This window comes from Phycodurus eques, chromosome 6 (assembly GCF_024500275.1).
Source record: "Phycodurus eques isolate BA_2022a chromosome 6, UOR_Pequ_1.1, whole genome shotgun sequence".
NCBI lineage: Eukaryota > Metazoa > Chordata > Actinopteri > Syngnathiformes > Syngnathidae > Phycodurus > Phycodurus eques.
Window position 1 is genome coordinate 4,029,601 of NC_084530.1, and position 22,103 is coordinate 4,051,703.

The 22,103-nt window shown below is 42.0% G+C and overlaps 1 protein-coding gene across 3 annotated transcripts in view; it reads right to left on the reverse strand.

The window, feature by feature from the left end:
- sorcs3a (sortilin related VPS10 domain containing receptor 3a) overlaps nucleotides 1-22,103 on the reverse strand; it is a 281,809-nt gene that overhangs the window by 56,198 nt on the left and 203,508 nt on the right. For 2 of the 3 annotated variants that reach the window (XM_061679782.1, XM_061679785.1), the window contains 3 exons: nucleotides 21,983-22,072; nucleotides 17,222-17,401; nucleotides 11,019-11,165 (listed from right to left, as the gene is read on the reverse strand). In XM_061679782.1, coding sequence (XP_061535766.1) covers nucleotides 11,019-11,165; nucleotides 17,222-17,401; nucleotides 21,983-22,072 — 417 coding nt within the window. The remainder of the gene's footprint in view (nucleotides 1-11,018; nucleotides 11,166-17,221; nucleotides 17,402-21,982; nucleotides 22,073-22,103) is intronic. The other variant, XM_061679784.1, reaches the window with a different exon arrangement.

Here is a 22,103-nt window from a genome sequence, read left to right on the forward strand (position 1 = left end):
GAGGTGTTGTGTCACTGCCTAAAACGGATGAATAACTGTATGTGCCAAACTTTTCTTCAATTAAACCACAACAAAACTGAGATAACTGTTTTTGCCAATAAAGAAAAGACAATTGCTCTTAGTAAATACCTGGAGTCACTCTCTTTAAAAACCAAGGACCAATTCCGAAACCTTGTAGCACTGATAGATCCTGACCTTACTTTCAACAGTCATATCAAATCAATTACTAAAACTGCCTTCTACCATCTGAAGAACATATCCAGAGTGAAGGCGTGCATGTGCCAAGCAGACCATGAGAAGCTCATCCATGCTTTTATCTCAAGTTGACTTGTCTATTAAAATGGTCTTCTGACTGGACTCCCTCAAAAGAGCAAGAAACAGCTGCAACTAATTCAGAATGCTGCAGCTCGGGTTCTGACCAGAACAAAGAGGTCTATAAATCACAAAATGTTTTAGGTCCTGAATACATGAAAGAAATGCTCATAGAATATAAATCCAGTTGGGCTCTGAGAGCTACAGACTCAGGTCAAATTGTGAAGCACGGAATTAAAAGCAAACATGGTGAAGCAGGATTTATTATGCTGCACACAAATGGAATAAGTTGCCAACATAAGTGACATCAGTCCCAAGTCCAGGTTAAAAACACTTCTTTTTTCTCATGCTTTTTAGAGCATTTTGTCATGATCAGGGCACGCAGTTCCTCCGCGGAGCTTGGGTGGTGTTCTGTGTCGCGTTTTTTCCTCTCCCTCTCCAGCAATTATTACCTCCTCGCCCACGCACATTGTTCCAATCAGGACTAATCACAGCCTGCACTTAAGCCGGCCAGAACCAGTATTCCAGCGTCACAGTATTCACGCACTTCCCTGGAACACCGGCCGACTCTCGTATCCTGACTCCTTATTGTGAATGAAAAGGTTATTGGTGACCCGCTAACGTACTTATCCTCTTGTGCTTTTATCCTCCTCCAGTGCCCTCCCGTGTCTCCTGCTCTGCCGCCTGCCCCAACCACGCCGCCCCTCACCTGATCAAACTCCCGCCTCCAGCATGCTCCCTGTTCCTACGGACCACCATCAAGCCTTGGAAATCCAGACGCAATCACAAATAAACCATTACCAACTGCTTCCTCCGTCTCCGTCTGCTTTTGGGTCCTGTCCAATATCGCTTGATTACAAACTCTGACACATTTCCACTTTTAAATCAGAATCATCTTTATTTGCCAAGTATGTCAGAAACACAAAATGAATTCCGCTCTAGTACGATAACAGACAGTCAACTGACAGAGAATACTTTTTAGACTTAAAAATATAGTCACTGAGCAATGAAAGATTATCAGTAATGTGGTAATGCCGATAATTTGTATTTCTTTTTTTTGACAGTTGTGCAAATGATGCAGTGTCCTCTAACAATTTAGAGGAGTTTGAAATGATTAATGGAACAGTAGTCTGGTGCAGTGACCAGTGTGCAAATGGTGCAGACTTCAAGAAATTTATGCAGTTTAAAGTGACTCGTAGTGAGATAATCTTGAACAATATCAATTGTGCAAATGATGCAGATACTTCTCAAGCACATGAGTGGCCAGTATTGGTCAACAACAGATATGCAAGTAGTGCAGTGTGGCGAGACTACTACAGTGAGTGCACTAGTAATGTATAATTGGCCCGACAGAAATGTGACTACAATCTCAAGACAAAATTGGAAACATGTTACAGCCATCCATCCATCCATTTTCCGAGTCGCTTCTCCTCACTAGGGTGCTCGAGCTTATCCCAGCTATCATCGAGCAGGAGGCGGAGTACACCCTGAACTGGTTGCCAGCCAATCGCAGGGCACATAAAAACAAACAACCATTCGCACTCACATTCACACCTACGGGCAATTAGAGTCTCCCATTAATGCATGTTTTTGGGATGTGGGATGAAACCGGAATGGCCGGAGAAAACCCACACAGGCACGGGGAGAACAAGCAAACTCCACACAGGAGGGGCCGGGTATTGAACCCTGATCCTTAGAATTGTGAGGCTGATGCTCTAACCAGTTGGCCACCGTGCCGCCGCCGCATGTTACAATGGAATTGTACGTTAACTGTTTAAGAAGTTAATGGCACGGAAGAAGCTGCTGGAATGTCTGCTTGTCTTAATTTGCAATGATCGATAGCGCCTACCCGAGGGAAGGAGCTGGTGGTGACCAGGATGTGGAGGGTTCAAGAAGATTTTGCATGCTCTTGTCTTAGTTCTGGCAGCGTGCAAGTCCTCAAGAGTGGGTAGGGGCTACCGACAATATTTTCAGCAGCTGTTTGTTGCAGTCGGAGTTTGTCCTTTTTTGGAGCAGCACCAAACCAGACTGTGATGGATGAACACAGGACTGATTTGATGACTTTAGGCCGTGCTTCCTCAGAAGCCGCAGGAAGTAAATCCTCTGCTGGGCCTTTTTGAGGATAGACTTGATGTTGATCGCCCACTTCAGGTCCTGAACTACTGTAATTCCCAGGAACTTGAAGGTCTCGACGGTTGACAAAAGGCAGCTGGAGAGCGTGAGGGGCAGCTCTGGCAAAGGATGCCTCCTGAAGTCCACATCTCTACAGTCTTGAGCGTGTTCAGCTCCAGGTTGTGGCGGCCACAACAGAGCTGTGTGGCCGCCACAAGCAGGGGAGAGACGACACAACCTTGGGACGCCCCAGTGCTGGTGGTGCATGTAGACGACCTCAACTGCTGTGTCCTGCCCATCAGGAAGCTATAAATCCAATGGCAGATGGTAGGCAAGATGCTGAGCTGGAGATGCTTGGAGGAGAGGAGGTCGGAGATGATGGTGTTGAACACAGAGCTGAAGTCAACAAATAGGATCCTCGCGAAGGTCCCCGCACAGTCAAGGTGTTCTTTAATAAAGCGCAGTCCCATGTTGACTGCGTCCTGTTTCCTGACTGCGACCTGTTTCCTCAGTAGGCAAACTTCACGGGGTCCAGCAGGGGACTTGTGATGCTCTCGAGGTGGTCCAGCACGAGGCGTTCAAAGGACTTCATGACCACAGATGTCAGGACAACAGGCCTATAGTCATTCAGACCCAAGATTGCAGGTTTCTTTGGGACTGAGATGATGGTGGAGCATTTGAAACAGGATGGTACTTCACACAGTTCCAGAGATCTACTGAAGAGCTGTGTGAAGACAGGAGCGAGCTGGTCCGGGCAGATTTGGTCTGGGCAGACTTTGAGGCAGGATGGGGACACAAGTTCTGGACCTGCCGCTTTGTTAATCTTTTGTTGTTTGAAGATGAGTCTCACCTACTGTTCGTGGATGGTCAACGCAGGAGGGGGAGTCAGAGGTTTAATGGTTGCTGGTGCCGAGGCTGGGTGGGTGACGGGTGTGAAAGTGTCCTTTTCAAATCTGCAATAGGAGTTCTAGTCGTCGGCTATCCTTTATTGTTCTCAGCTTGGGGGGGTAATCGCTTGTAATTGGTTAGCGACTGTAATGCATGCCGGACTGATATAGAGTTGTACGCGGTATACTGTTTATCTAACTTTACTGCAGAATTTCTCTTTGCGGTGTTAATTTCTTGAGTGAGCTGGTTTCTAGCGCAATTATACAGGGCTCTATCGCCACTTCGATATGCATCCACTTTAGCCTGGCGAAGTTGCTTGAGTTTGGCAGTGAACCACGGCTTGTTGTTATTGAAGGTGCAAAATGACTTTGTTGGTAGACACATCTCTTCAAAAAAACTGATATAAGATGTAACAGTGTCTGTATATTGATCCAGGTTGCCAGTTGAATTTTCAAAGACAGTCCAGTCTGTGCAGTCTAAACAGAGTTGAAGTTCTATCTTTCCTTCAGTGGTCCACTTCTTCACTGTTTCCACCGTAAGCTTCGCGCATTTAAGTTTTTGCCTGTATGCGGCTATTCAGTGTATTAAGCAGTAATCAGACGAGCCGAGAGCTGCACGAGGTATGGCACGGTCTGCGTTATTTAGCGTAGAATAGCAGTGGTCTAAAATTTTATTTTCCCTGGTAGGACAGTCAATGTGCTGCTTGCATTTAAGGAGTTTGTGGTTGAGTTTAGCTTTGTTAATGTCCCCAAGAATAATGAGGTTGAGTCTGGGTGCTTTTTTTTTCAATTTCGTTTACTTGTTCAGCGAGCGTTAGCAGTGCTGTGTAAATGTTAGGATTAAAGATGCAAACTCACGCGGCGAGTAGAATGACTTACAGATAAAAAACAGCAACTCCAAGTCCGGGTGTGTGCTGAGCTCCGTGACGTTGGTACACCATTTTTCATTGATATAAACCAGTGATTCTCAACCAGTCTGCCGGGGCACATTAGTATGCCATGAGCGCTCTTCAGGTGACTCCCTAATGTTCAGCAAGTTTTCCATTGTGTAAATGAGTCACGTAATGTCTCCAAAGACAAACAAAAAACACAAAAACATAGACAATACTCGAGACCACGCAACCGAGACGACCACACGATTAGGTGCCCTCTTGAAATTATATTTATTTTACTGTTTGCTGTGTTAATCCTACTTTTCTTTTTCTCTTTGTTTTAAATGTTTATAAGCTGTTATTTTTATTTTCACATTGAGTTACGTTGTGTGTGAAATACGCAATATAAATGAATTTGCTTTGCTTTGCTTTGCTTTGCTTAGTGTTGGAAAGGGTGTAAAATACATATACCACGAAACCACTTACCAGGACCGATAAATTATTGTAGATTTGACATTAGTCATTATGTTATAATGACAGTATTATGAGGTTGGTAAATACCAAGCCCAATACCAGTGAAGTTTGGATGTTGTGTAAAAAAAAAAAAACAGAGTACAAAGATTAGCAAATCCGTTTCTATTTGAATACATTACAAATACAAGATATTTAATGTTCAAACTGATACATGATTTGTGGCAAATATTCACTCATTTTGAATTTGATGTTTGCAACACATACCCTGGGAAAGGGGCATGTTTACCACTGTGTTACATTGCCTTTCCTTTTGGGACACTCATTGTTGAAGCTATGTTAGTGGATATTCTTTCCCATTCTTTCTTGATGTACAACTTAAGTTGCTCAACAGTCTGGGGTCTCCGTTGTCATATTTTGGGCTTCCTAATGTGCCACACATTTTCAATGGGAGAGAGGTCTGGACTGCTGGCATGCCAGTCTAGTACTAGCACTCTTACTATAAACCCAAGCTGTTGTAATGTGCAGAATGTAGACTAGCGTCTTGCTGAAATACGCAGTGACGACCCTGAAAAAGACGTTGCTTAGAAGGCAGCATGTGTTGCTCCAAAACCTCTATGTACCTTGCAGCATTAATGGTGCCTTCACAGATGTGCAAATTACCTATGCCATGGGCAGTAACACATGCCCATACCATCACAGATGCTGGGTTTTGAACTTTGCCCTGGTAACAATCCGGATGGTCCTTTTCCCCTTTGGCCCAGAGGACACAATGTCCATGATTTCCAAAAATAATTTGAAATGTGGACTTGTTGGACCACAAGACACATTTCCCCTTTGCGTCGGTCCATCTCAGATGAGCTCAAATGCCGGTGGCATTTCTGGATGTTGTTGATATATAACTTTTCCTTCGCATGCAGCTCGATGGGGGTATAAGCCAGTGCAAACTGTAGGCTGGTACAAAGCCCGGATAAATGCAGACGGTTGCATCAGGAAGAGCATCCAGCTTAAACTATGCCAAATAAATATGAGCGTTCATCCAATGAATTCCATACCGCATAGGTCGTGGCCCGGGTCAACAACGTCTGCCACCAGTGGCGGTGGAAATTCCGTTACTGTAGGTCAAAGACGAAGGAGAGGTGGACACTGGGTTCTTAGGCAGAAAAGGAAGAGGAATCCACGGAGCGTAGAACTGAATGTGAGGACTTTAAATGTTGGGACTATGACAGGAAAAGCTCGGAAGTTGGTTGACATAATGATTAGGAGAAAGGTTGATATATTGTGTGTCCAGGAGAGCAGGTGGAAAGGCAGTAAGGCTAGAAGTTTAGGGGCAGGGTTGCAATTATTTTACCATGGTGTAGATGGCTAGAGAAATGGAGAAGGGGTACTTTAAAGGAAGAGTTAGCTAAGAATGTTGTGGAGGTGAAAAGAGTATGAGATCGAGTGATGAGGCTGCAACTTGAAATTGAGGGTGTTTTGTATAATGTGATTCGTGGCTAAGCCCCACAGATAGAATGTGAAGTAGAAGACAAAGAGAAATTCTGGAAGGAGCTAGATGAAGTAGTTCTGAGCATCCCAGACAGAGAGAAAGTCGTCATTGGTGCAGATTGTCATGGACATGTTGATGAAGGAAACAGGGGTGACCAAGAGGTGATGGGTAAGTTCAGGCATCCAGGAAAAAAACTTGGAGGCACATATGGTGGTAAACTTTGCAAAAAGAATGCAAATGGCTGTAGTGAACACTTTTTTCCAGAAGAGGTAGGAACATCGGGTGACCTACAAGAATGGAGCACGCAGGTGGATTACATCTTGTACAGATGATGTAATCTGAAGGATGTTACCAACTGTAAGGTAGTGGTAGGGGAGAGTGTGGCAAGACAGCATAGGATGGTGGTGTGTAAAATGACTCTGGTGGTGCGGAGGAAGATTAAGAAGACAAAGGCAGAGCAGAGAACCACGTGGTGGAAGCTAAGAAAAGAAGAGTTTTGTGTGGCTTTTCAAGAAGAGGTGAGACAGGCTCTCGGTGGACATGAGGAGCTACCAGAAGTACTGGACCACTATAGCCAAGGTGATCAGCGAGACAGGCAGGAGACATTGATGCCGGTAATGTGTTACAAAGTAACAAAGTAACGCGTTTATCCAAAATGTCGTCATTTTGAGTAATGAGCAAAGTAACGCATTACTTTGTTACTTTGTAAGTAGTCTGACTTCAGTAACTTCTTCAAAAGGACAATAGTTACTTTTGAGTCATCAATATTTCTCACCGAGTACTAATTTATGGTTGGTGATTCGTACAAAGAGCAGTCCAGCTGTTCAAAAATATTATACCGACCACGCAGACCGCTTATTATTCAATAAGCACAACGAAGCGATTGGGAGGTGATTGTTTATTGTACAACGCACAGTGATGGTATAGTACCATAAAAGTGGAAAGAAATGCACAATTTCACTGTCGTCACACTATTTTTGTTATTTTCCTTAATAAAAAAAGTATATTTGAATGTTGTTACTTTTTTATTTACACATTAAGAATACAGTTTTACTGTCGTTTTAAGCACACTATGCATTGTGGGTTCATTATTCATACCGAAATGCGTGGTCATAAATCATCATACAAGAAGGACTGACTCAAAAATCCTTCTACCTCGCATCAATCACCCACAGCTTTGCTAGATTAGCAGTTGCGCAATGTCATCTTTTCTCGCTCTTTGCATCAAAATTACGATGGTGAGAGCAATGGTATGTTTGCATGTGTGTGTGTGTGAGTGTCTGAGTGTGTGTACGGCCAATATACACGCACTCACAAACACACACACGCAAACAGCTGTTGCTTTCATGGACCACAGTCGGCATCTATCTACCTATCAGTTAAGAATCTTTAGAGAAGTGTACTGAGAATGGTGTGCTTGTTTGTGTACTTACTGTATTTGGCATGTCAAGTCTGCACTAAGTTGTTAATTTAATGGGGCTTCAGCTACACTAATATTTATGTTTTTGCTTCCTGTTGATTACATCATTCTGTAACTTGTGTGGTGTATATTACCAAGTAAAGGGTTCAGTTAAGCTAATGCTTATTTTGTAGTGTGGATAAGTGATATTCCTGCCACTTGGCAGCTGCTGAAAGCATTTGTAACTAAAAAGTTAATTCTTTCTAACTTAGTTACTTTTGAAATCAAGTAATCAGTTAACTAAGTTACCATTAAGCACAAGTAATGAGTAAGGTAAAGAAGTTACTTTTTCTAGGTAACTGTGACAACACTGTGAGGAGAGTGCTTGGTGTATCTTTTGGTAGGAAAAGGGAGAAGGAGATTTGGTGGTGTAACTACTATGTACAGGAAAGAAGTTAGCTAAGAAGAAGTGGGACACTTAGAGGACTAAAGAGAGGAGAAAGGAATACATGGTGATGTGACATAGGGCAAAGATAGATGTGGCAAAGGCCAAACAAGAGGCATATGATGACATGTATGCCAGGTTGGACACGAAACAAGGAGAAAAAGATCCATACAGGTTGGTCAGACAGAGGGATAGAGATGGGAAGGATGTGCAGCAGGTTAGGGTGATTAAGGTTAGAGATTGAAATGTGCTGACAGGTGCCAGTAGTGTGCCGGATAGAAGGAAATAATACTTTTGAGGAGTTGATGAATGAGGAAAATGGGCAAGTGTGATGGGCCATGAAGTAGCAATGTTTAGAAAGTGGGAAGTAAGAATGGTACGAAAGAGGATGAAAAATTGAAAGATAGTTGGTCCTGATGACATACCTGTGGAGCTACGGAAGCATCTAGGAGAGGTGGCTGTTTTGACCAGCTTGTTCAACAGAATGCTAGCGGGTGAGAAGATGCCTGAGGAATGGGGGGAAAGTGTCCTGGTGCCCATTTTTAAGAACATGGGTAATGTGCAGACCTGTGTGGAAGTGATGGTTAAGAGGAGTGGACGCTAGACCTCTGACAGAAGTGAGCAACAGTATGGCTTCATGCAAAGAAGGAGTACCACAGATGCATTATTTGCCTTGAGGGTGTTGATGAGAAGTACAGAGGTCAGAAGGAGCTACATTGTGTCTTTGTAGATCTAGAGAAAAGCCTATGACAGAGTACCCAGAGAGGAACTGTGGTACTGCATGCGGAAGTCTGCACCATCAGCACCGAGGCGCCCCAAGGTTTTGTCCTCTCTCCGCTGCTCTTCTCACTCTACACAAACGACTGCACCTCAATGCACCCGGCTGTCAAACTCCTGAAGTTTGCAGATGACACCACAGTCATCGGCCTCATCAAAGACGGTGACGAGTCATATCAACAGGAAGTGGAGCTGGAAGTGGAGCTGTGGTGTGGCCGACACAACCTGGAGCTGAACAAGCTCAAGACTGTAGAGATGATTGTGGACTTCAGGAGGCATTCTTCGTCACAGCTGCCCCTCATGCTGTCCAACTGCCTTGTGTCAACCGTCGAGACCTTCAGGTTCCTGGGAATTACAGTCTCTCAGGACCTGAAGTGGGAGTTCAACATCAACTCCATCCTCAAAAAGGCCCAGCAGAGGATGTACTTCCTCCGGCTTCTGAGGAATTGTCATGGACATGTTGACATGTTGCCTGCCACAGGAGCTGTTGAGGCAGTTCTACACAGCAGTCATCGAATCAGTCCTGTGTTCATCCATCACAGTCTGCTTTGGTGCTGCTACAAAAAAGGACAAACTCTGACTGCAACGGACAATCAAAACTGCTGAAAAGCTTGTCGGTATCCCCCTACTCACCCTCAAGGATTTGCTGCCAGAACTAAGACAAGAGCATGCAAAATCATCTTGGACCCTTCACATCCTGGTCACCAGCTCTTCCAGCTCCTTCCCTCAGGTTGGCGGTATCGATCAATGCAAATTAAAACAAGCACACATTTCTCAATGTCTTTATGTCTCAAAAGTATTCTCTGTCAATTGACTGTCTGTTGTCGTACTAGAGCGGCTCCGACTACCGGAGACAAATTCCTTGTGTGTTTTTGACATACTTGGCAAAATAAAGATGATTCTGATTCTGAACAGGAAGCAGAGCTGGAGGTAGCGGAAATGAAGATGTTGAGGTTCTCTCTAGGAGTGACCAGGTTGGATAGGATTAGAAATGCGCTCATCAGAGAGACGGCCAAGGTTAGATGTTTTGGAGGCAAAGTTAGAGGGAGCAGACTTTGAAGGTTTGAACACGTCCAGAGGAGAGAGATAGTATATTGGTAGAAGGATGATGAGGATGGACCTGCCAGGCAAGAGAACTTGAGGAAGACCAAAGAGAAGGTTGATAGGTGTAGTGAGGGAAGACATGAGGGCCGTTGGTGTTAGAGAGGAAGATGCAGGAAATAGACTTCCATGGACAAGCTGGAAGGAAAAGAAGAAGAAGAAGCTTTGCATGGTGGAGTTGTAACTGTAATTTGCAGATGTAGCGACAAACTGTTAAAACTGACAATGATTTTCTGAAGTCTTCCTGAGCCTACTTGCCTATATCCTTCACACAACAATGCCAGGTTTTAATTGAGTACCGTAAAAGGTATTGAAGGTCACAGGCAATCTGTGTTGGTTTTTGGCCTTGCGGTTTACGTGCAGATATTTCTCCAGATTCTCTGAATCTTTTGACATTATGGACCGTTGATGTAGAACCCTTAAATTCCTTGCAATTGTATGTTGAGAAATGTTGTTCTTAACGTGTTACACTATTTGTTCACGCAGTTGCTCACAAAGTGGTGAACCTTGCCCCATCCTTTCTTGTGAACAACTAAGCCTTTCAGGGATGCCCCTTTTATCCCCAATCATGACACTCACCTGTTTCCAATTAACCTGTTCATCTTTGGAATGTTTGACCAATCCTCAACTTTCCCAGTCTTTTGTTGCCTATTTCCTGGGTTTTTCTTGGAACATGTTACAGGCATCAAACTCAGATTGAGAGAATATTTTTTGAAAACAAAACAAAACAAAACAAAAACAAAGTTAATCCGTTTGAACATTTGTCTGCTGTCTGTCATCAACAAAAAAAGTAGTGGACACAGACCTCCGCCAAGGCTGAGCAGGAATGCAAGCTCGTGTTAGTGGTATTGAGGTAGTTTATGCTTAGCCCAAAACAATATGTAGACATTATGAAAAGTAAAAAAAACACCTAATTAATTATATCTACTCACGCTATGTATATAAAATTAACTAATCCTGCATCACCCATACAGATCTGAACTATAATATAATTTCTTCTTTGGTTCACACATCCCCTTTCAAAAGAACCAAAAAACTTTGTTTGCTGTGATTACAACAAAACAGCAAAAACATTTCACTTTTTGCTTGGTGGTGTCAGTGCAGTTGACTCTCCTTACATCTGGTTTCAAACACAAGCATAGGGGTCACTTACCATAATGCAGTGAATTTCATTTCCATCCAGGTCAGTCGTCGGAGCTTGCAGGAGCCTCCAGTCTCTGCCTTTGTTGTAAGTGATGAAGGTCTTTACCTGGTTTTCTTGCCGTTTATTTGCTATCAACATGCCTCTAATCCCTGACACCTGATGGCAACACACAAATAACACATTTAATTTGATCCTCATCCTTGTGATGCAGTTGGGAAGCTGTCATATTTGTCAAAAATGAGTTAATAGTCACAAGATATAAAGCATGGTCATCAGCGAGAGCATTTTTTAACGTGGAGGCAGCACCCTTCACAATACTTGCAGAGTTAAATGCAAATAACCTGCTCAAATTTTGCTTCTGTGGTTGACAGCATAACAGACAGTCAGCCAGAACATATGTATCTTATTCTGTGTTCAGTGTTATCAATACTCTGTGAATCAGTCCAGACAAAACATGACATCCATTAATTAATAAGTGACAACTTGAAGAATATCATGTCCTCACAAAGAGGAAAGCTTGCACACGATAGTACACACAGACACACATCTCGCAAAATTAATTATTCTCAAGATATCATGGTTGTTCTTGCTGAAGTGAGAAATAACCTTCAACAGCTCCTAAGCATAATCTAAGATTGAAAGGACAAAGCCACTCCAAAAGGTTACCATAGTGAAGCGTTTCAGGCCACAGTGGACCCAAAGGGAGACGCGGGGGAATGAGATGGGTAAACGTGATAGGCTGTAATTTCTGTGGATTCCTGTCAAACTCTTTAACGTGTCAAAACATTTGCCACAGCAGTCATGGAGCAGATGTGAAACAGAGTTGGCCGTAGTCAAATGGGGTGCATGCAACTAAACCTGAGAGTAAGTATCAGGGCATAAGACAACTTGGAAGCAACTTGAAGGCAGTCCGTCGTGTGACGAAAAATTCCCTGGCATCTCACACTTGCTTCCTACAACTCATAATGTGAAATGACACAGGAAAAAAATGATTGAACACGCCAACTTATTTATTTATTTAATACTTTGTACAAAATCCTTTGTTTGCAATGACAGTTTCAAGACGCCTCCTGTATGGATAAACTAGTCGGATGCATTGCTCTGGTGTGATTTTGGCCCATTCCTCCACACAAGCAGTCTTCAAATCTTGAAGGTCCAATTAGCTTCTTTTATGGGCCTTTCAGTTCTTTCCAGGTGATTGGCCTGGCCATTCGAGCAGCTTTATTTTTTTTCTTTGAAACAATTGAGAGTTTCCTTGGCAGTATGTTTTGGATCATAATCCTTCTGAAATGTCCACCCTTGTTTCATTTTCATCATCCTTGTAGATGGCAGTAGATTTTTGTCAAGAATCTCTCAGTAGATTTGCCCATTCATCCTTCTTTCAATAATGTGAAGTTTAGCAGTACCATTTGCTGAAAAACAGCCTGACACCATCATGTTCCCACCTCCGAACTTCACTGTTGGTGTGGTGTTTGTATGGTGATGTGCAGTGCCATTTCTCCTCCAAATATGGTGTGCATTATGACATCCAAAGAGTTCAATTTTGCTTTCATCAGACCAGACTATATTCTCCCAGTATTTAACCTGCTTGTCCAACTGTTGTTCAGCAAACTTTAAACGAGCTTTGACATGTTTTCTATTTCTCCCAGAAATGGGGTCTTGCGTGGTGAGCGTGCATACAGGCCATGGCGGCGGAGTGGATTCCTCATTTTTTTCCTTGTGACAACAGTACATGCTATTTCTTCATCTTTTAGAAGCTCTCCACATGTAGTCCTTGGCTCTTGGACAACTCTTATTATTCTTTGCACTTCTGTCAGAAATCTTGCGAGGAAATATAATATATGTAAAATTGATTGAGACTTAACTTTAGTTTCAAGATTTGGCGTCTTGAAAAGCAAAAGTTAAATTGAAACTTTGTTTTTTTAGCGCTTTTTGAAGAGTTATAGAGTTCTCTCTTTATTTACTTGCTCTTGTTGTGAAATGCAGCCCTACTTTAGTTTTGTAAATGAGAGCGATATATATATATATATATATATATATATATATATATATATATGTATAGGTGTGTGTGTGTGTGTGTGTGTGTGTGTGTGTGTGTGTGTGTAACGGACACGCCACTGTCTCGTGCTGTTCCGCATACCTGTCTCGGCTGCCCCGCTGAGCATACACAAGACATCCAAGGAAAGCCCTGTCTGTTTATCAAAGAAGAAACACGGGAGGTTTAACTTCGCACACGGACACTAAATAAATTACCAGCCAGTTCCAAGTAGCTCACCAAAGAGACACTGACAACTGGTTTCTCACTCGGACGCCAATTTAATTAACTTTCACTCCCAGCCAGCCTGAAGAGTCTCACCAACAAAGACTTCTCTTTTTGGGGGACACTGGCTTGATGACCAAGAAGGTGAGAAACCCGCTGTTTGGTGGCTCTTCATTAAGCAACAGTGACATTTGTTCCTTCTGTCTGGGACAATGGATGGAGCACGAGCGACACCCACAGGCCCCAGAAAGCTACTGCAACTCAGAGGAACAAATCACAATCTTCACTGGATTTGAATGTAATATGAAATTTTAATAACTTTGTATGAGCGCCTTAGTGTTATCATCGCAATAGCGCCACTAGTGATTGTATTTCTGCAAATTTGAATGTCTGATGTCAAATCTGTTTTTCAACTGAACCGGATGAGATTTTTCACCCCACACAACACAAATGCCACATGTGGCATTTGTGTTGTGTTCTCAACAACCACATACAATTGAAACATTCACGACAAGGATTAAAGAGGATGTGTGGGTGACAAGGCAAAGCTTGAAAATGGTCTTGTTATCTTAAATCTAATCATTCATATTTTATCCCACTGGTTTTAAACCACAAAATAATCCTAGGATGCAAAAGTAACATTAAGAGGCGGTCCATCTCCCCTTTTGACCCCAAAGGGGGTGGGGGGTTGAACCACCCCTTTTTGACTGTCTTAAAGGCTGGAGCCCCCTTTGTTGAGAGCTGTCTCTCATTCGACCAACTTACCGAAGACTGGCTCAGCCAGGAAGCCCCACCTCGCACCACGAGGTGACGAGGACACATCGGACCCTTCCCCCCCACAGGGCATCCTGTCAGCGCTCCGAGCGACCCTTCTTGGGTGCCTGGGAAAACTCCGTTGGGATGGAAGCGGGCAGCACACGTCTGCTCCGAACGTCTTGTAAACCGCAACATACGGGTTCCGCCCGCCTTGCCTGGGAAGTTTTTCTTTTTCTTCCTGCTCTTATTTTTTTTCCTTCCTCCTTTTTCGCCAAATCCAGCCAAACATTCGAGAGAGATCGACTGGCCAGCCTAAATTCTGTTCCACGCAAAGTAAATCCAATTTCTGGTCTACTAAAAGTACAGATTAGTGCATATTTGGGTTAAAACTAATGACAATTGTGAGCATTGTCATCCCATGCTCATTCCCAACTTCACATCACAAGTCAGTCTCCTTCGCCAATGTTCGTCTGTCCTTTGTTTTTGTTTTTTTCTGCATTGTTTCCCTGTAGATTCCCATGTTAGATCTCATTAAGTTTTCTATAAAAATTCACTACCTGTATCATTTGTGTGTTTGGGTTAGACAAAAGACCTCTGGTTATCGAGACCTCTTATCTAATCCCTGTAGTAACCTTCAGATTACGATTTGGTTGTATGGTCACATTATGTTGTCACTTTATGCATAATCTAATGCAATGTAATGTCATGTATAATAGACATGGTCGGACAACAACTTTGATTTTGAGTTAAATATGCTTGACTGTTTAAAAGGGCACAATACTGTTCTAAATTAGTGAAATGAAAAAAAAACTGTAAAGGTAATCTACACGTATCCCAGGAAAATTATTAAACATTAATGTAGAGATAATATTAATATAGCATTGATATGATGGTCATGTGCCGGTACGGTGAAAAACTGGTTAGCACATCTGCTTCACATTCTGGGGACCGGGGTTCAAATCTCCTGTGTGGAGTTTGCATGTTCTCCTCATGCCTGGGTGGGTTTTCTCTGGGCACGCCGGTTTCCTCCCACATCCTAAAAACATGCGTGGTAGGTTGATTGAAAACTGTAAATTGCCCGTAGGTGTGAATGTGAGTGCGGCTGGTTGTTTGTTTCTATGTGCCCTGCGATTGGCTGGCGACCGGTTCAGGGTGTACCCCGCCTCCCGCCCGAAGATAGCTGGGATAGGCTCCAGCAGCCTGCGACCCGAGTGAGGATAAGCGGTAAAGAAAATGGATGGATGGATGATGGTCATGTTACTTATACAGGGATACAGGGAATTAGCAGGGATGTATAACTTTATTATCAATCTGTCCATGAATGGAAAGCATGGCTTATTAAAACCCGCCTTATGTTGCTGAAGTGCGTCCACACACAGCGAATCAAGGGAGTAATCCACCAAAAGTATGAGTCCAAACATCAGCTGCTAGACAATCAGAGGCAGAGTATTGCGGGTTATTGTTCAATAAATAAAATGGACACGAGACAATTTTATTGTGATAACACTTGGATCGCGGCTCCATAGATGCACACAACAGGGACACTTAAGGGAACGCTAACTTTATTATGTTCGCTAGCCCACGAGCTAATGAGCTCGCAAGTGAAACTGCTTAACCGCTTGCTCGACTACGACGTCATTAAAAATGTCAGCGCCTTACTCTGAGTTGTGTCTGCTCCCCACATAACACGCACACAGGAAAGTTAACTGTTTTTTTAACCATAACCACAGCGGCACACGTCAATATTGAGCCAGTAGTTGACAGCAAATGTATTTGATTGACAGTCCTGAATCTCGACGGCGGCCCTCATTTTACATGCATGTTGATTTTTTGTTTGTTTGTTCGTTTTAAATTCATTCAAATTTGGCCGACTTTATTAAAACACTCCTCTCTGGTGTGTCAAATTTACAAGACTTTTTAAAACCTATTTAAAGTCTCAATGACGATGGTGTAAATATTTAATATTTGTTTAAGTGTAACTTTTGTAAACAGAGCCTGAGTCTGTTTTATTTAAATTTTTTATCTAAGATATTTCATTGGTTGTTCTACATTACAATGACTATGTTAGGCATTCCTTAGAATTAAAAGTTAATTATTCTCACAAAAGATTGTAGTTGAATTATTATCTTCTATTATTATATCACAAGGCATAAAAAGATATCAACAATACTATAGTTTATCATGATAGTTTTGGGTAAAATATATCGTCCTCAAAATTTGCCATTTTGACATGCCGAAACACCATCCGTCCATTCATTTTCTGTACCGCTTATCCTCACTAGGGTCGCGGGTGTGCTGGAGCCTATCCCAGCTATCTTTGGGCGAGAGGTGGGGGACACCCTGAACTGGTCGCCAGCCAATCGCAGGGCAGGCCTAAACACAAGAGCAGTGGATAACACAAAAATATTGTACAAACAGTATAAAAATAGAGTAACAACTGGAAGAAAAAACTGCAATATAGCGGGACCACGAAGCAAGAACCGTGATATCGTGGATGATTATTGTATCTGTTTTCCATTATGATAAGCTGCAGAGACTAATTTTTCCAGGGCTGGGACTCATTGTTCCAGACATAAGCATTCTTGGACTCACATAGTTGCAAGTGTAAAAACTATCTATGTTTATACGTATATTTTTATACAGTATACAACTCTGGCATATCAAACTGAGGACAACTGTATCGAACAATATGCAATTTTATATTTACTTTATCAATTTCTGACGTTGAGGATCTGTGCTTGACTACTCATTATGGAGCACAGATCCACTAAACTGCCACACCCACATTCTGGAATGGATTAATTGGAACAGATTGATCACGAAAACCAAGTGTTCTCTGTACAGGTATACTGTACTGTATTGAGTCAGGATTGGTACACATTTGGAATTTCAAATAGTGGGAAATCCATCTGCTCCGTTACTCAAAAGATAAACCATTTTTTACTCACTAACAATGATCAGAGAGCAAATATTGATGTGTAAAGTTGGTGGGTCCTATAAAGAACAATTAAACAGCAATGGTTCAGTATACATATATTTCATCAACACTAAAAGTAAACGGTTGTATTAAAAATTGCAGTTGTTTAACCTTTCCAGTAATTTTAATGGTCATGTGCAGATAGTCGCTGTAACTTCCCATAGATTCAATCAGTGATAACTTTCTTGACATTTATTACCAATTTCATTGGAAGCCTACCTCATACAAATCCAGCATCTGGTTGCCTCCTATGCCTTTAGTGGTCTTGACATTTTCCATGGACAAGGTGAAGTAGATTCCTCTAGTGTCAGACAGGTAGAGGTTGTAGGTGTCATTTTGGTTCCACTCTTGCACTGCCGCAAATACCTGCTTTTCATCTGTGCTGACAATGTGTAAATCCTATCAGGGAGCAGGGAGAAATTGAGATTAGTTATGACTGCAGGGGAGAGAGAAGTGAGATTAGAGCATGCTGACCCTGCGGGACATGAGATCAATGATGTGCTGTGACTACAGAGAGTTAATGAGTAATTGGACAGTATACTGTAGTTTGTGCTGTATAGCAGCTTTTGATGCAATAAGAAGTAAAATTTTCAAAGAACAGTCCAGTTTAAATATCTGAAATTAGCATTGGAGAAACGCTTCAAGAATGTCATTTTAGTGCCAGCATTCTTATATATATATATATATATATATATATATATATATATATATATGTATATATATATATTTCTGTCAATATGGGGTGCTGTGTGTATATTAATGAGGAAAAAAATGAACTTAAATTATTTTAACAAATGGCTGCAATATAACAAAGAGTGAAAAATGTAAGGGGGTCTGAAAACTTTCAGTGGGTACGAAAAGTTTTCCGTTTGATTTATTAAAAAAGAAAAACTGAAATATCACACAGCCATAAGTATTCAGACCCTTTGCTGTGACACTCATATATTTAACTCGGGTGCTGTCCATTTCGTCTGGTCATCCTTGAGATGGTTCTTCACCTTCATTGGAGTCGAGCTGTGTTTGATTATACTGATTGGACCACATTCCTGTCTATATAAGACCTTACAGCTCACAGTGCATGTCAGAGCAAATAAGAATCATGAGGTCAAAGGAACTGCCTGAAGAGCTAGGATATTGTGGCAAGGCACAGATCTGGCCATGGTTACAAAAAAAAAATTCTGCTGCACTTAAGGTTACTCAGAGCACAGTGGCCTCCATAATCCTGAAATGGAAGACGTTTGGGACGATCAGAACCCTTCCTAGAGCTGGCCCTCTGGCCAAACTGAGCAATCAGGGGAGAAGAGCCTTGGTGAGAGAGGTAAAGAAGAACCCAAAGTTCACTGTGGCTGAGCTCCAGAGATGCAGTCAGCAGATGGGAGAAAGTTCTAGAAAGTCAACTATCACTGCAGCCCTCCACCAGTCGGGGCTTTATGGCAGAGTGGCCCGACGGAAGCCTCTCCTCAAGTGCAAGAGACATGAAAGCCCGCATGGAGTTTGCTAAAAAAAAACACCAAGATAGTGAGAAATAAGATTCTCTGGTCTGATGAGACCAAGATAGAAATTGTTGGCCTTAATTCTAAGTGACATGTGTGGAGAAAACCAGTCACTGCTCATCACCTGTCCAATACAGTCTCAACAGTGAAGAATGGTGGCGACAGCATCATGCTGTGGGGGTGTTTTTCAGCTGCAGGGACAGGGAGACTGGTTGCAATCGAAGAAAAGATTAATGCGTACAGGGATATCCTGGACGTAAACCTTCTCCAGAGTGCTCAGAACCTAAGACTGGGCCGAAGGTTCACCTTAAAAAAAGACAATGACCTTGAGCACACAGCTAAAATACCGAATGAGTAGCTTCAGAACAACTCCATGACTGTTCTTGAATGGCCCAGCCAGAGCCCTGACTTAAACCCAATTGAGCATCTCTGGAAAGACCTGAAAATGGCTGCCCACTAACGTTCACCATCCAACCTGACAGAACTGGAGAGGATCTGCAAGGAGGAATGGCAGATGATCCCCAAATCCATGTGTGAGGGAACATCATTCCCAAGAAGACTCATGGCTGTATTAGCTCAAAAAGGTGTTTCTACTAAATACTGAGCAAATGGTCTGAATACTTATGGCTGTGTGATATTCAGTTTTTCTTTTTTAATAAATCTCCAAAGATTTCAACAATTCCATTTTATTCTGTCAATATGTGGTGCTGTGTGTATATTAATGTGGAAGAAAAGAACGTAAATTATTTTAGCAAATGTCTGCAATATAAAAAAAGAGTGAAAAATGTAAGGGGTTCTGAATACTTTCTGTACCCACTGTATACACACACACACAGACACTTTCCCAAAAATTAGAATACCATGGAAAAGTTTGTTTATTTCCATAATTCCATTCTCAAAGTTTAACTTTCATCGATTATAGATTCAGAGCCTACAATTTAAACAATTTCAAGTATTTTTTATTTTATTTTTTACATAATTTGGGCTTCCAGCTCATAAAACTCACAAAATCAGGAGTTAAAAAAATTTGAATACTGTGAAGAAATCAGCCTAAATTTTGCAGGCCATGAATGTTTTAAACCTTGTGTCACACACTAATCATCTACTAAAGTTCGAAGTACCTGCACAGGTTTCCCCAGATCTCATTAAATTGTTTCAGTTTGGTTCAAATGTCTCAGTTGGTTTCAGTATGGGGAAGAGTGCAGACTTGACAACTGGCCAGAAAACCAGCATTGATACCCTCCACAGGATGGGTAAGCCACAAACGTTCATAGCTGAGGAGTGCTGTGTCCAAGCATATCAATGGAAAGTCGTGTGGAAGGACAAAATGTGGCAGGAGAAGTTGCACCAGCAAAAGAGATCACCCTGGGCTTCAGCGGATTATCAAATAGAGAAGATTCAAGAATCTAACAGAGATCCAGAAAGAGTGGAATGAGGCATGAGTCACAGCTTCAAAAACCACCACATTCAGACGCATCCGGGAGATTGGCTACAACTGTCGGGTTCCTCGGGTCAAGCCACTACTGAGCCTGAGCCAACGTAGGAAGCGTCTCAACTGAGCCAAGGAGAAGAACGACTGGACTGTTGACCAGTGGTCCAATGTGATGAAGGATGAAAGTAAATCCTGCTCATACCACCAGAAGCACCAAAACCTGGTTTGACACCCATGCCATCACAGTGCTTGACTGGGCAGCGAACTCGCCGGATCTAAACCCTGCAGTTCTCCTGCAAAATGTCTTGATTAATTTGTAAATGTATTTATCTGTCCATGATAGCAATGAGTCCAGTCTCTGAGTTAACCAAGCAATCACACACCATGATCGCCCCTCCACCATCCTTCAAAATTGGGATGAGGTTTTGAGGGTGGTGTGCTGTGACTTTTTTTCTCCACACTTTTTTCCTATCTGTCCACACATTACTTTGCCAGCAGCGCAGTGGAACATCGAGGTGCTCTTTTACAAACTTAAAATTTGTAGATATGATTTTTGGGATCGCATTGAATGACATTGAGAACGAATGTCATTGGAATACAGCACAGAGGTATTCCAATGACATTCGTTCTTCTTTCATGTTTAACTCATTGTGATTTATTCACAGAGATGTTATGGCATGTGACAGAGATTTCTTTAAATCTTTGGCTGACACTCCTGGACTTTTCTTTATGTCATCGAGCATTTTGCACTATGCTCTTGCGGCCACACCTAAGTGAGTAGTGACAGTGCTGAACTTTCTCCATTTATAGAAAACATCGACTTTTGAATTTCAAGGCATTTAGAGATAATTTAAATTGTTTCAGCCTCATGCAAGTGAACAATTCTTCAACAAAAGCAACAACAACAATCATTCTTCACGTCGTGTCCAATAAAAACATGAAAGCATATACAGCAGTACCTTGACTTACAATTCATTCTGTGACTGAACTCAAAACTCAATTTACTCGTATCATAAATAATGGGCTGTTGGGAATATGTTGTGGCATTCAATGACGCCTTCTAACAGTGATATATCTGAAGCTCGCTCATAACACACATATTGGCTTGCAACACAACACAAAAAACTGACAGAGCGACGACTCTTAACTCGGAAAAGGCAATTTTGGTGCACTCGTAAGTCAAGGTACCACTGTACTTGTTTGTGTGGCATTATCTTAAATAGGCATGTTGTGTATTGTTGTGATGTAGATTGAGATCATGTCACATTCTATGACTGATTTAACAACTGTTTATGCATTGATATACTGTACATCATGAACATGATTAAAGGTAGAGTTTGCAGTTGGAAACAAATTGTCATTGATGTTAAAACTGTATAACCTGACAGTAAAATATTAAAGTAATCTTTTGAAAAATAATGCCTCTCTGGTCCCATCTAATGCCTCCAATTCAATTTTTAATATTATTTTACAACTGGACATGGTGCGACAAGAATAGCCAATCAGACTGTAGAGACAGGAGGCATGACCGTATAGTCTGTCAATTATTTGCACACGCATGCACAGCCTTGATCAAAATGGAGACTATTATATTTTCTTGGCCAGACTATCTCAGGTTAGCAACAAAAGTTAAAAATAAGGAATGAGACAGCTCTCTACTTCAAATCAAGGGTAAACATGTATAACGGCTGCATGGGTTGGGCTTGGAAAACACACTATCAATGTCACCGTTTTCACAGAGTCTTAAGGTAAGCTGATCACCTCTCATATTTTTAATTGATTGTACATTCCAAGAAATACAACATCAATCCAGTAACTTATTGTGTTTGGAAATAATCCATTATGAATAAGTCAGGGTATAGCAAGGTAGCAGCTTTGGCGTTCTGTGCACGCTACAATAGCGTTAGTGAGCTGGGGGCGTTCCTTTGGTCAGAGACGCAAGGATGGCGGGGACCGGGGGTTAAGTGAGGCTATGTTCAAATCTTGTTATTAGTTTGAAAACTGCATACTCCACCTTTCAACCATCACACAATTACAAAATTTGCTCCAACCTACCTTTGGTAAGGAATATTTAGGAAGTTTAATTTGGATGAAGAGGTCTCTTTTGTAGGAAACATAATAAGTGGCTCTTCCAGATGTAGGCACCTACAAAACATTATTCTTAAATTGAACACAT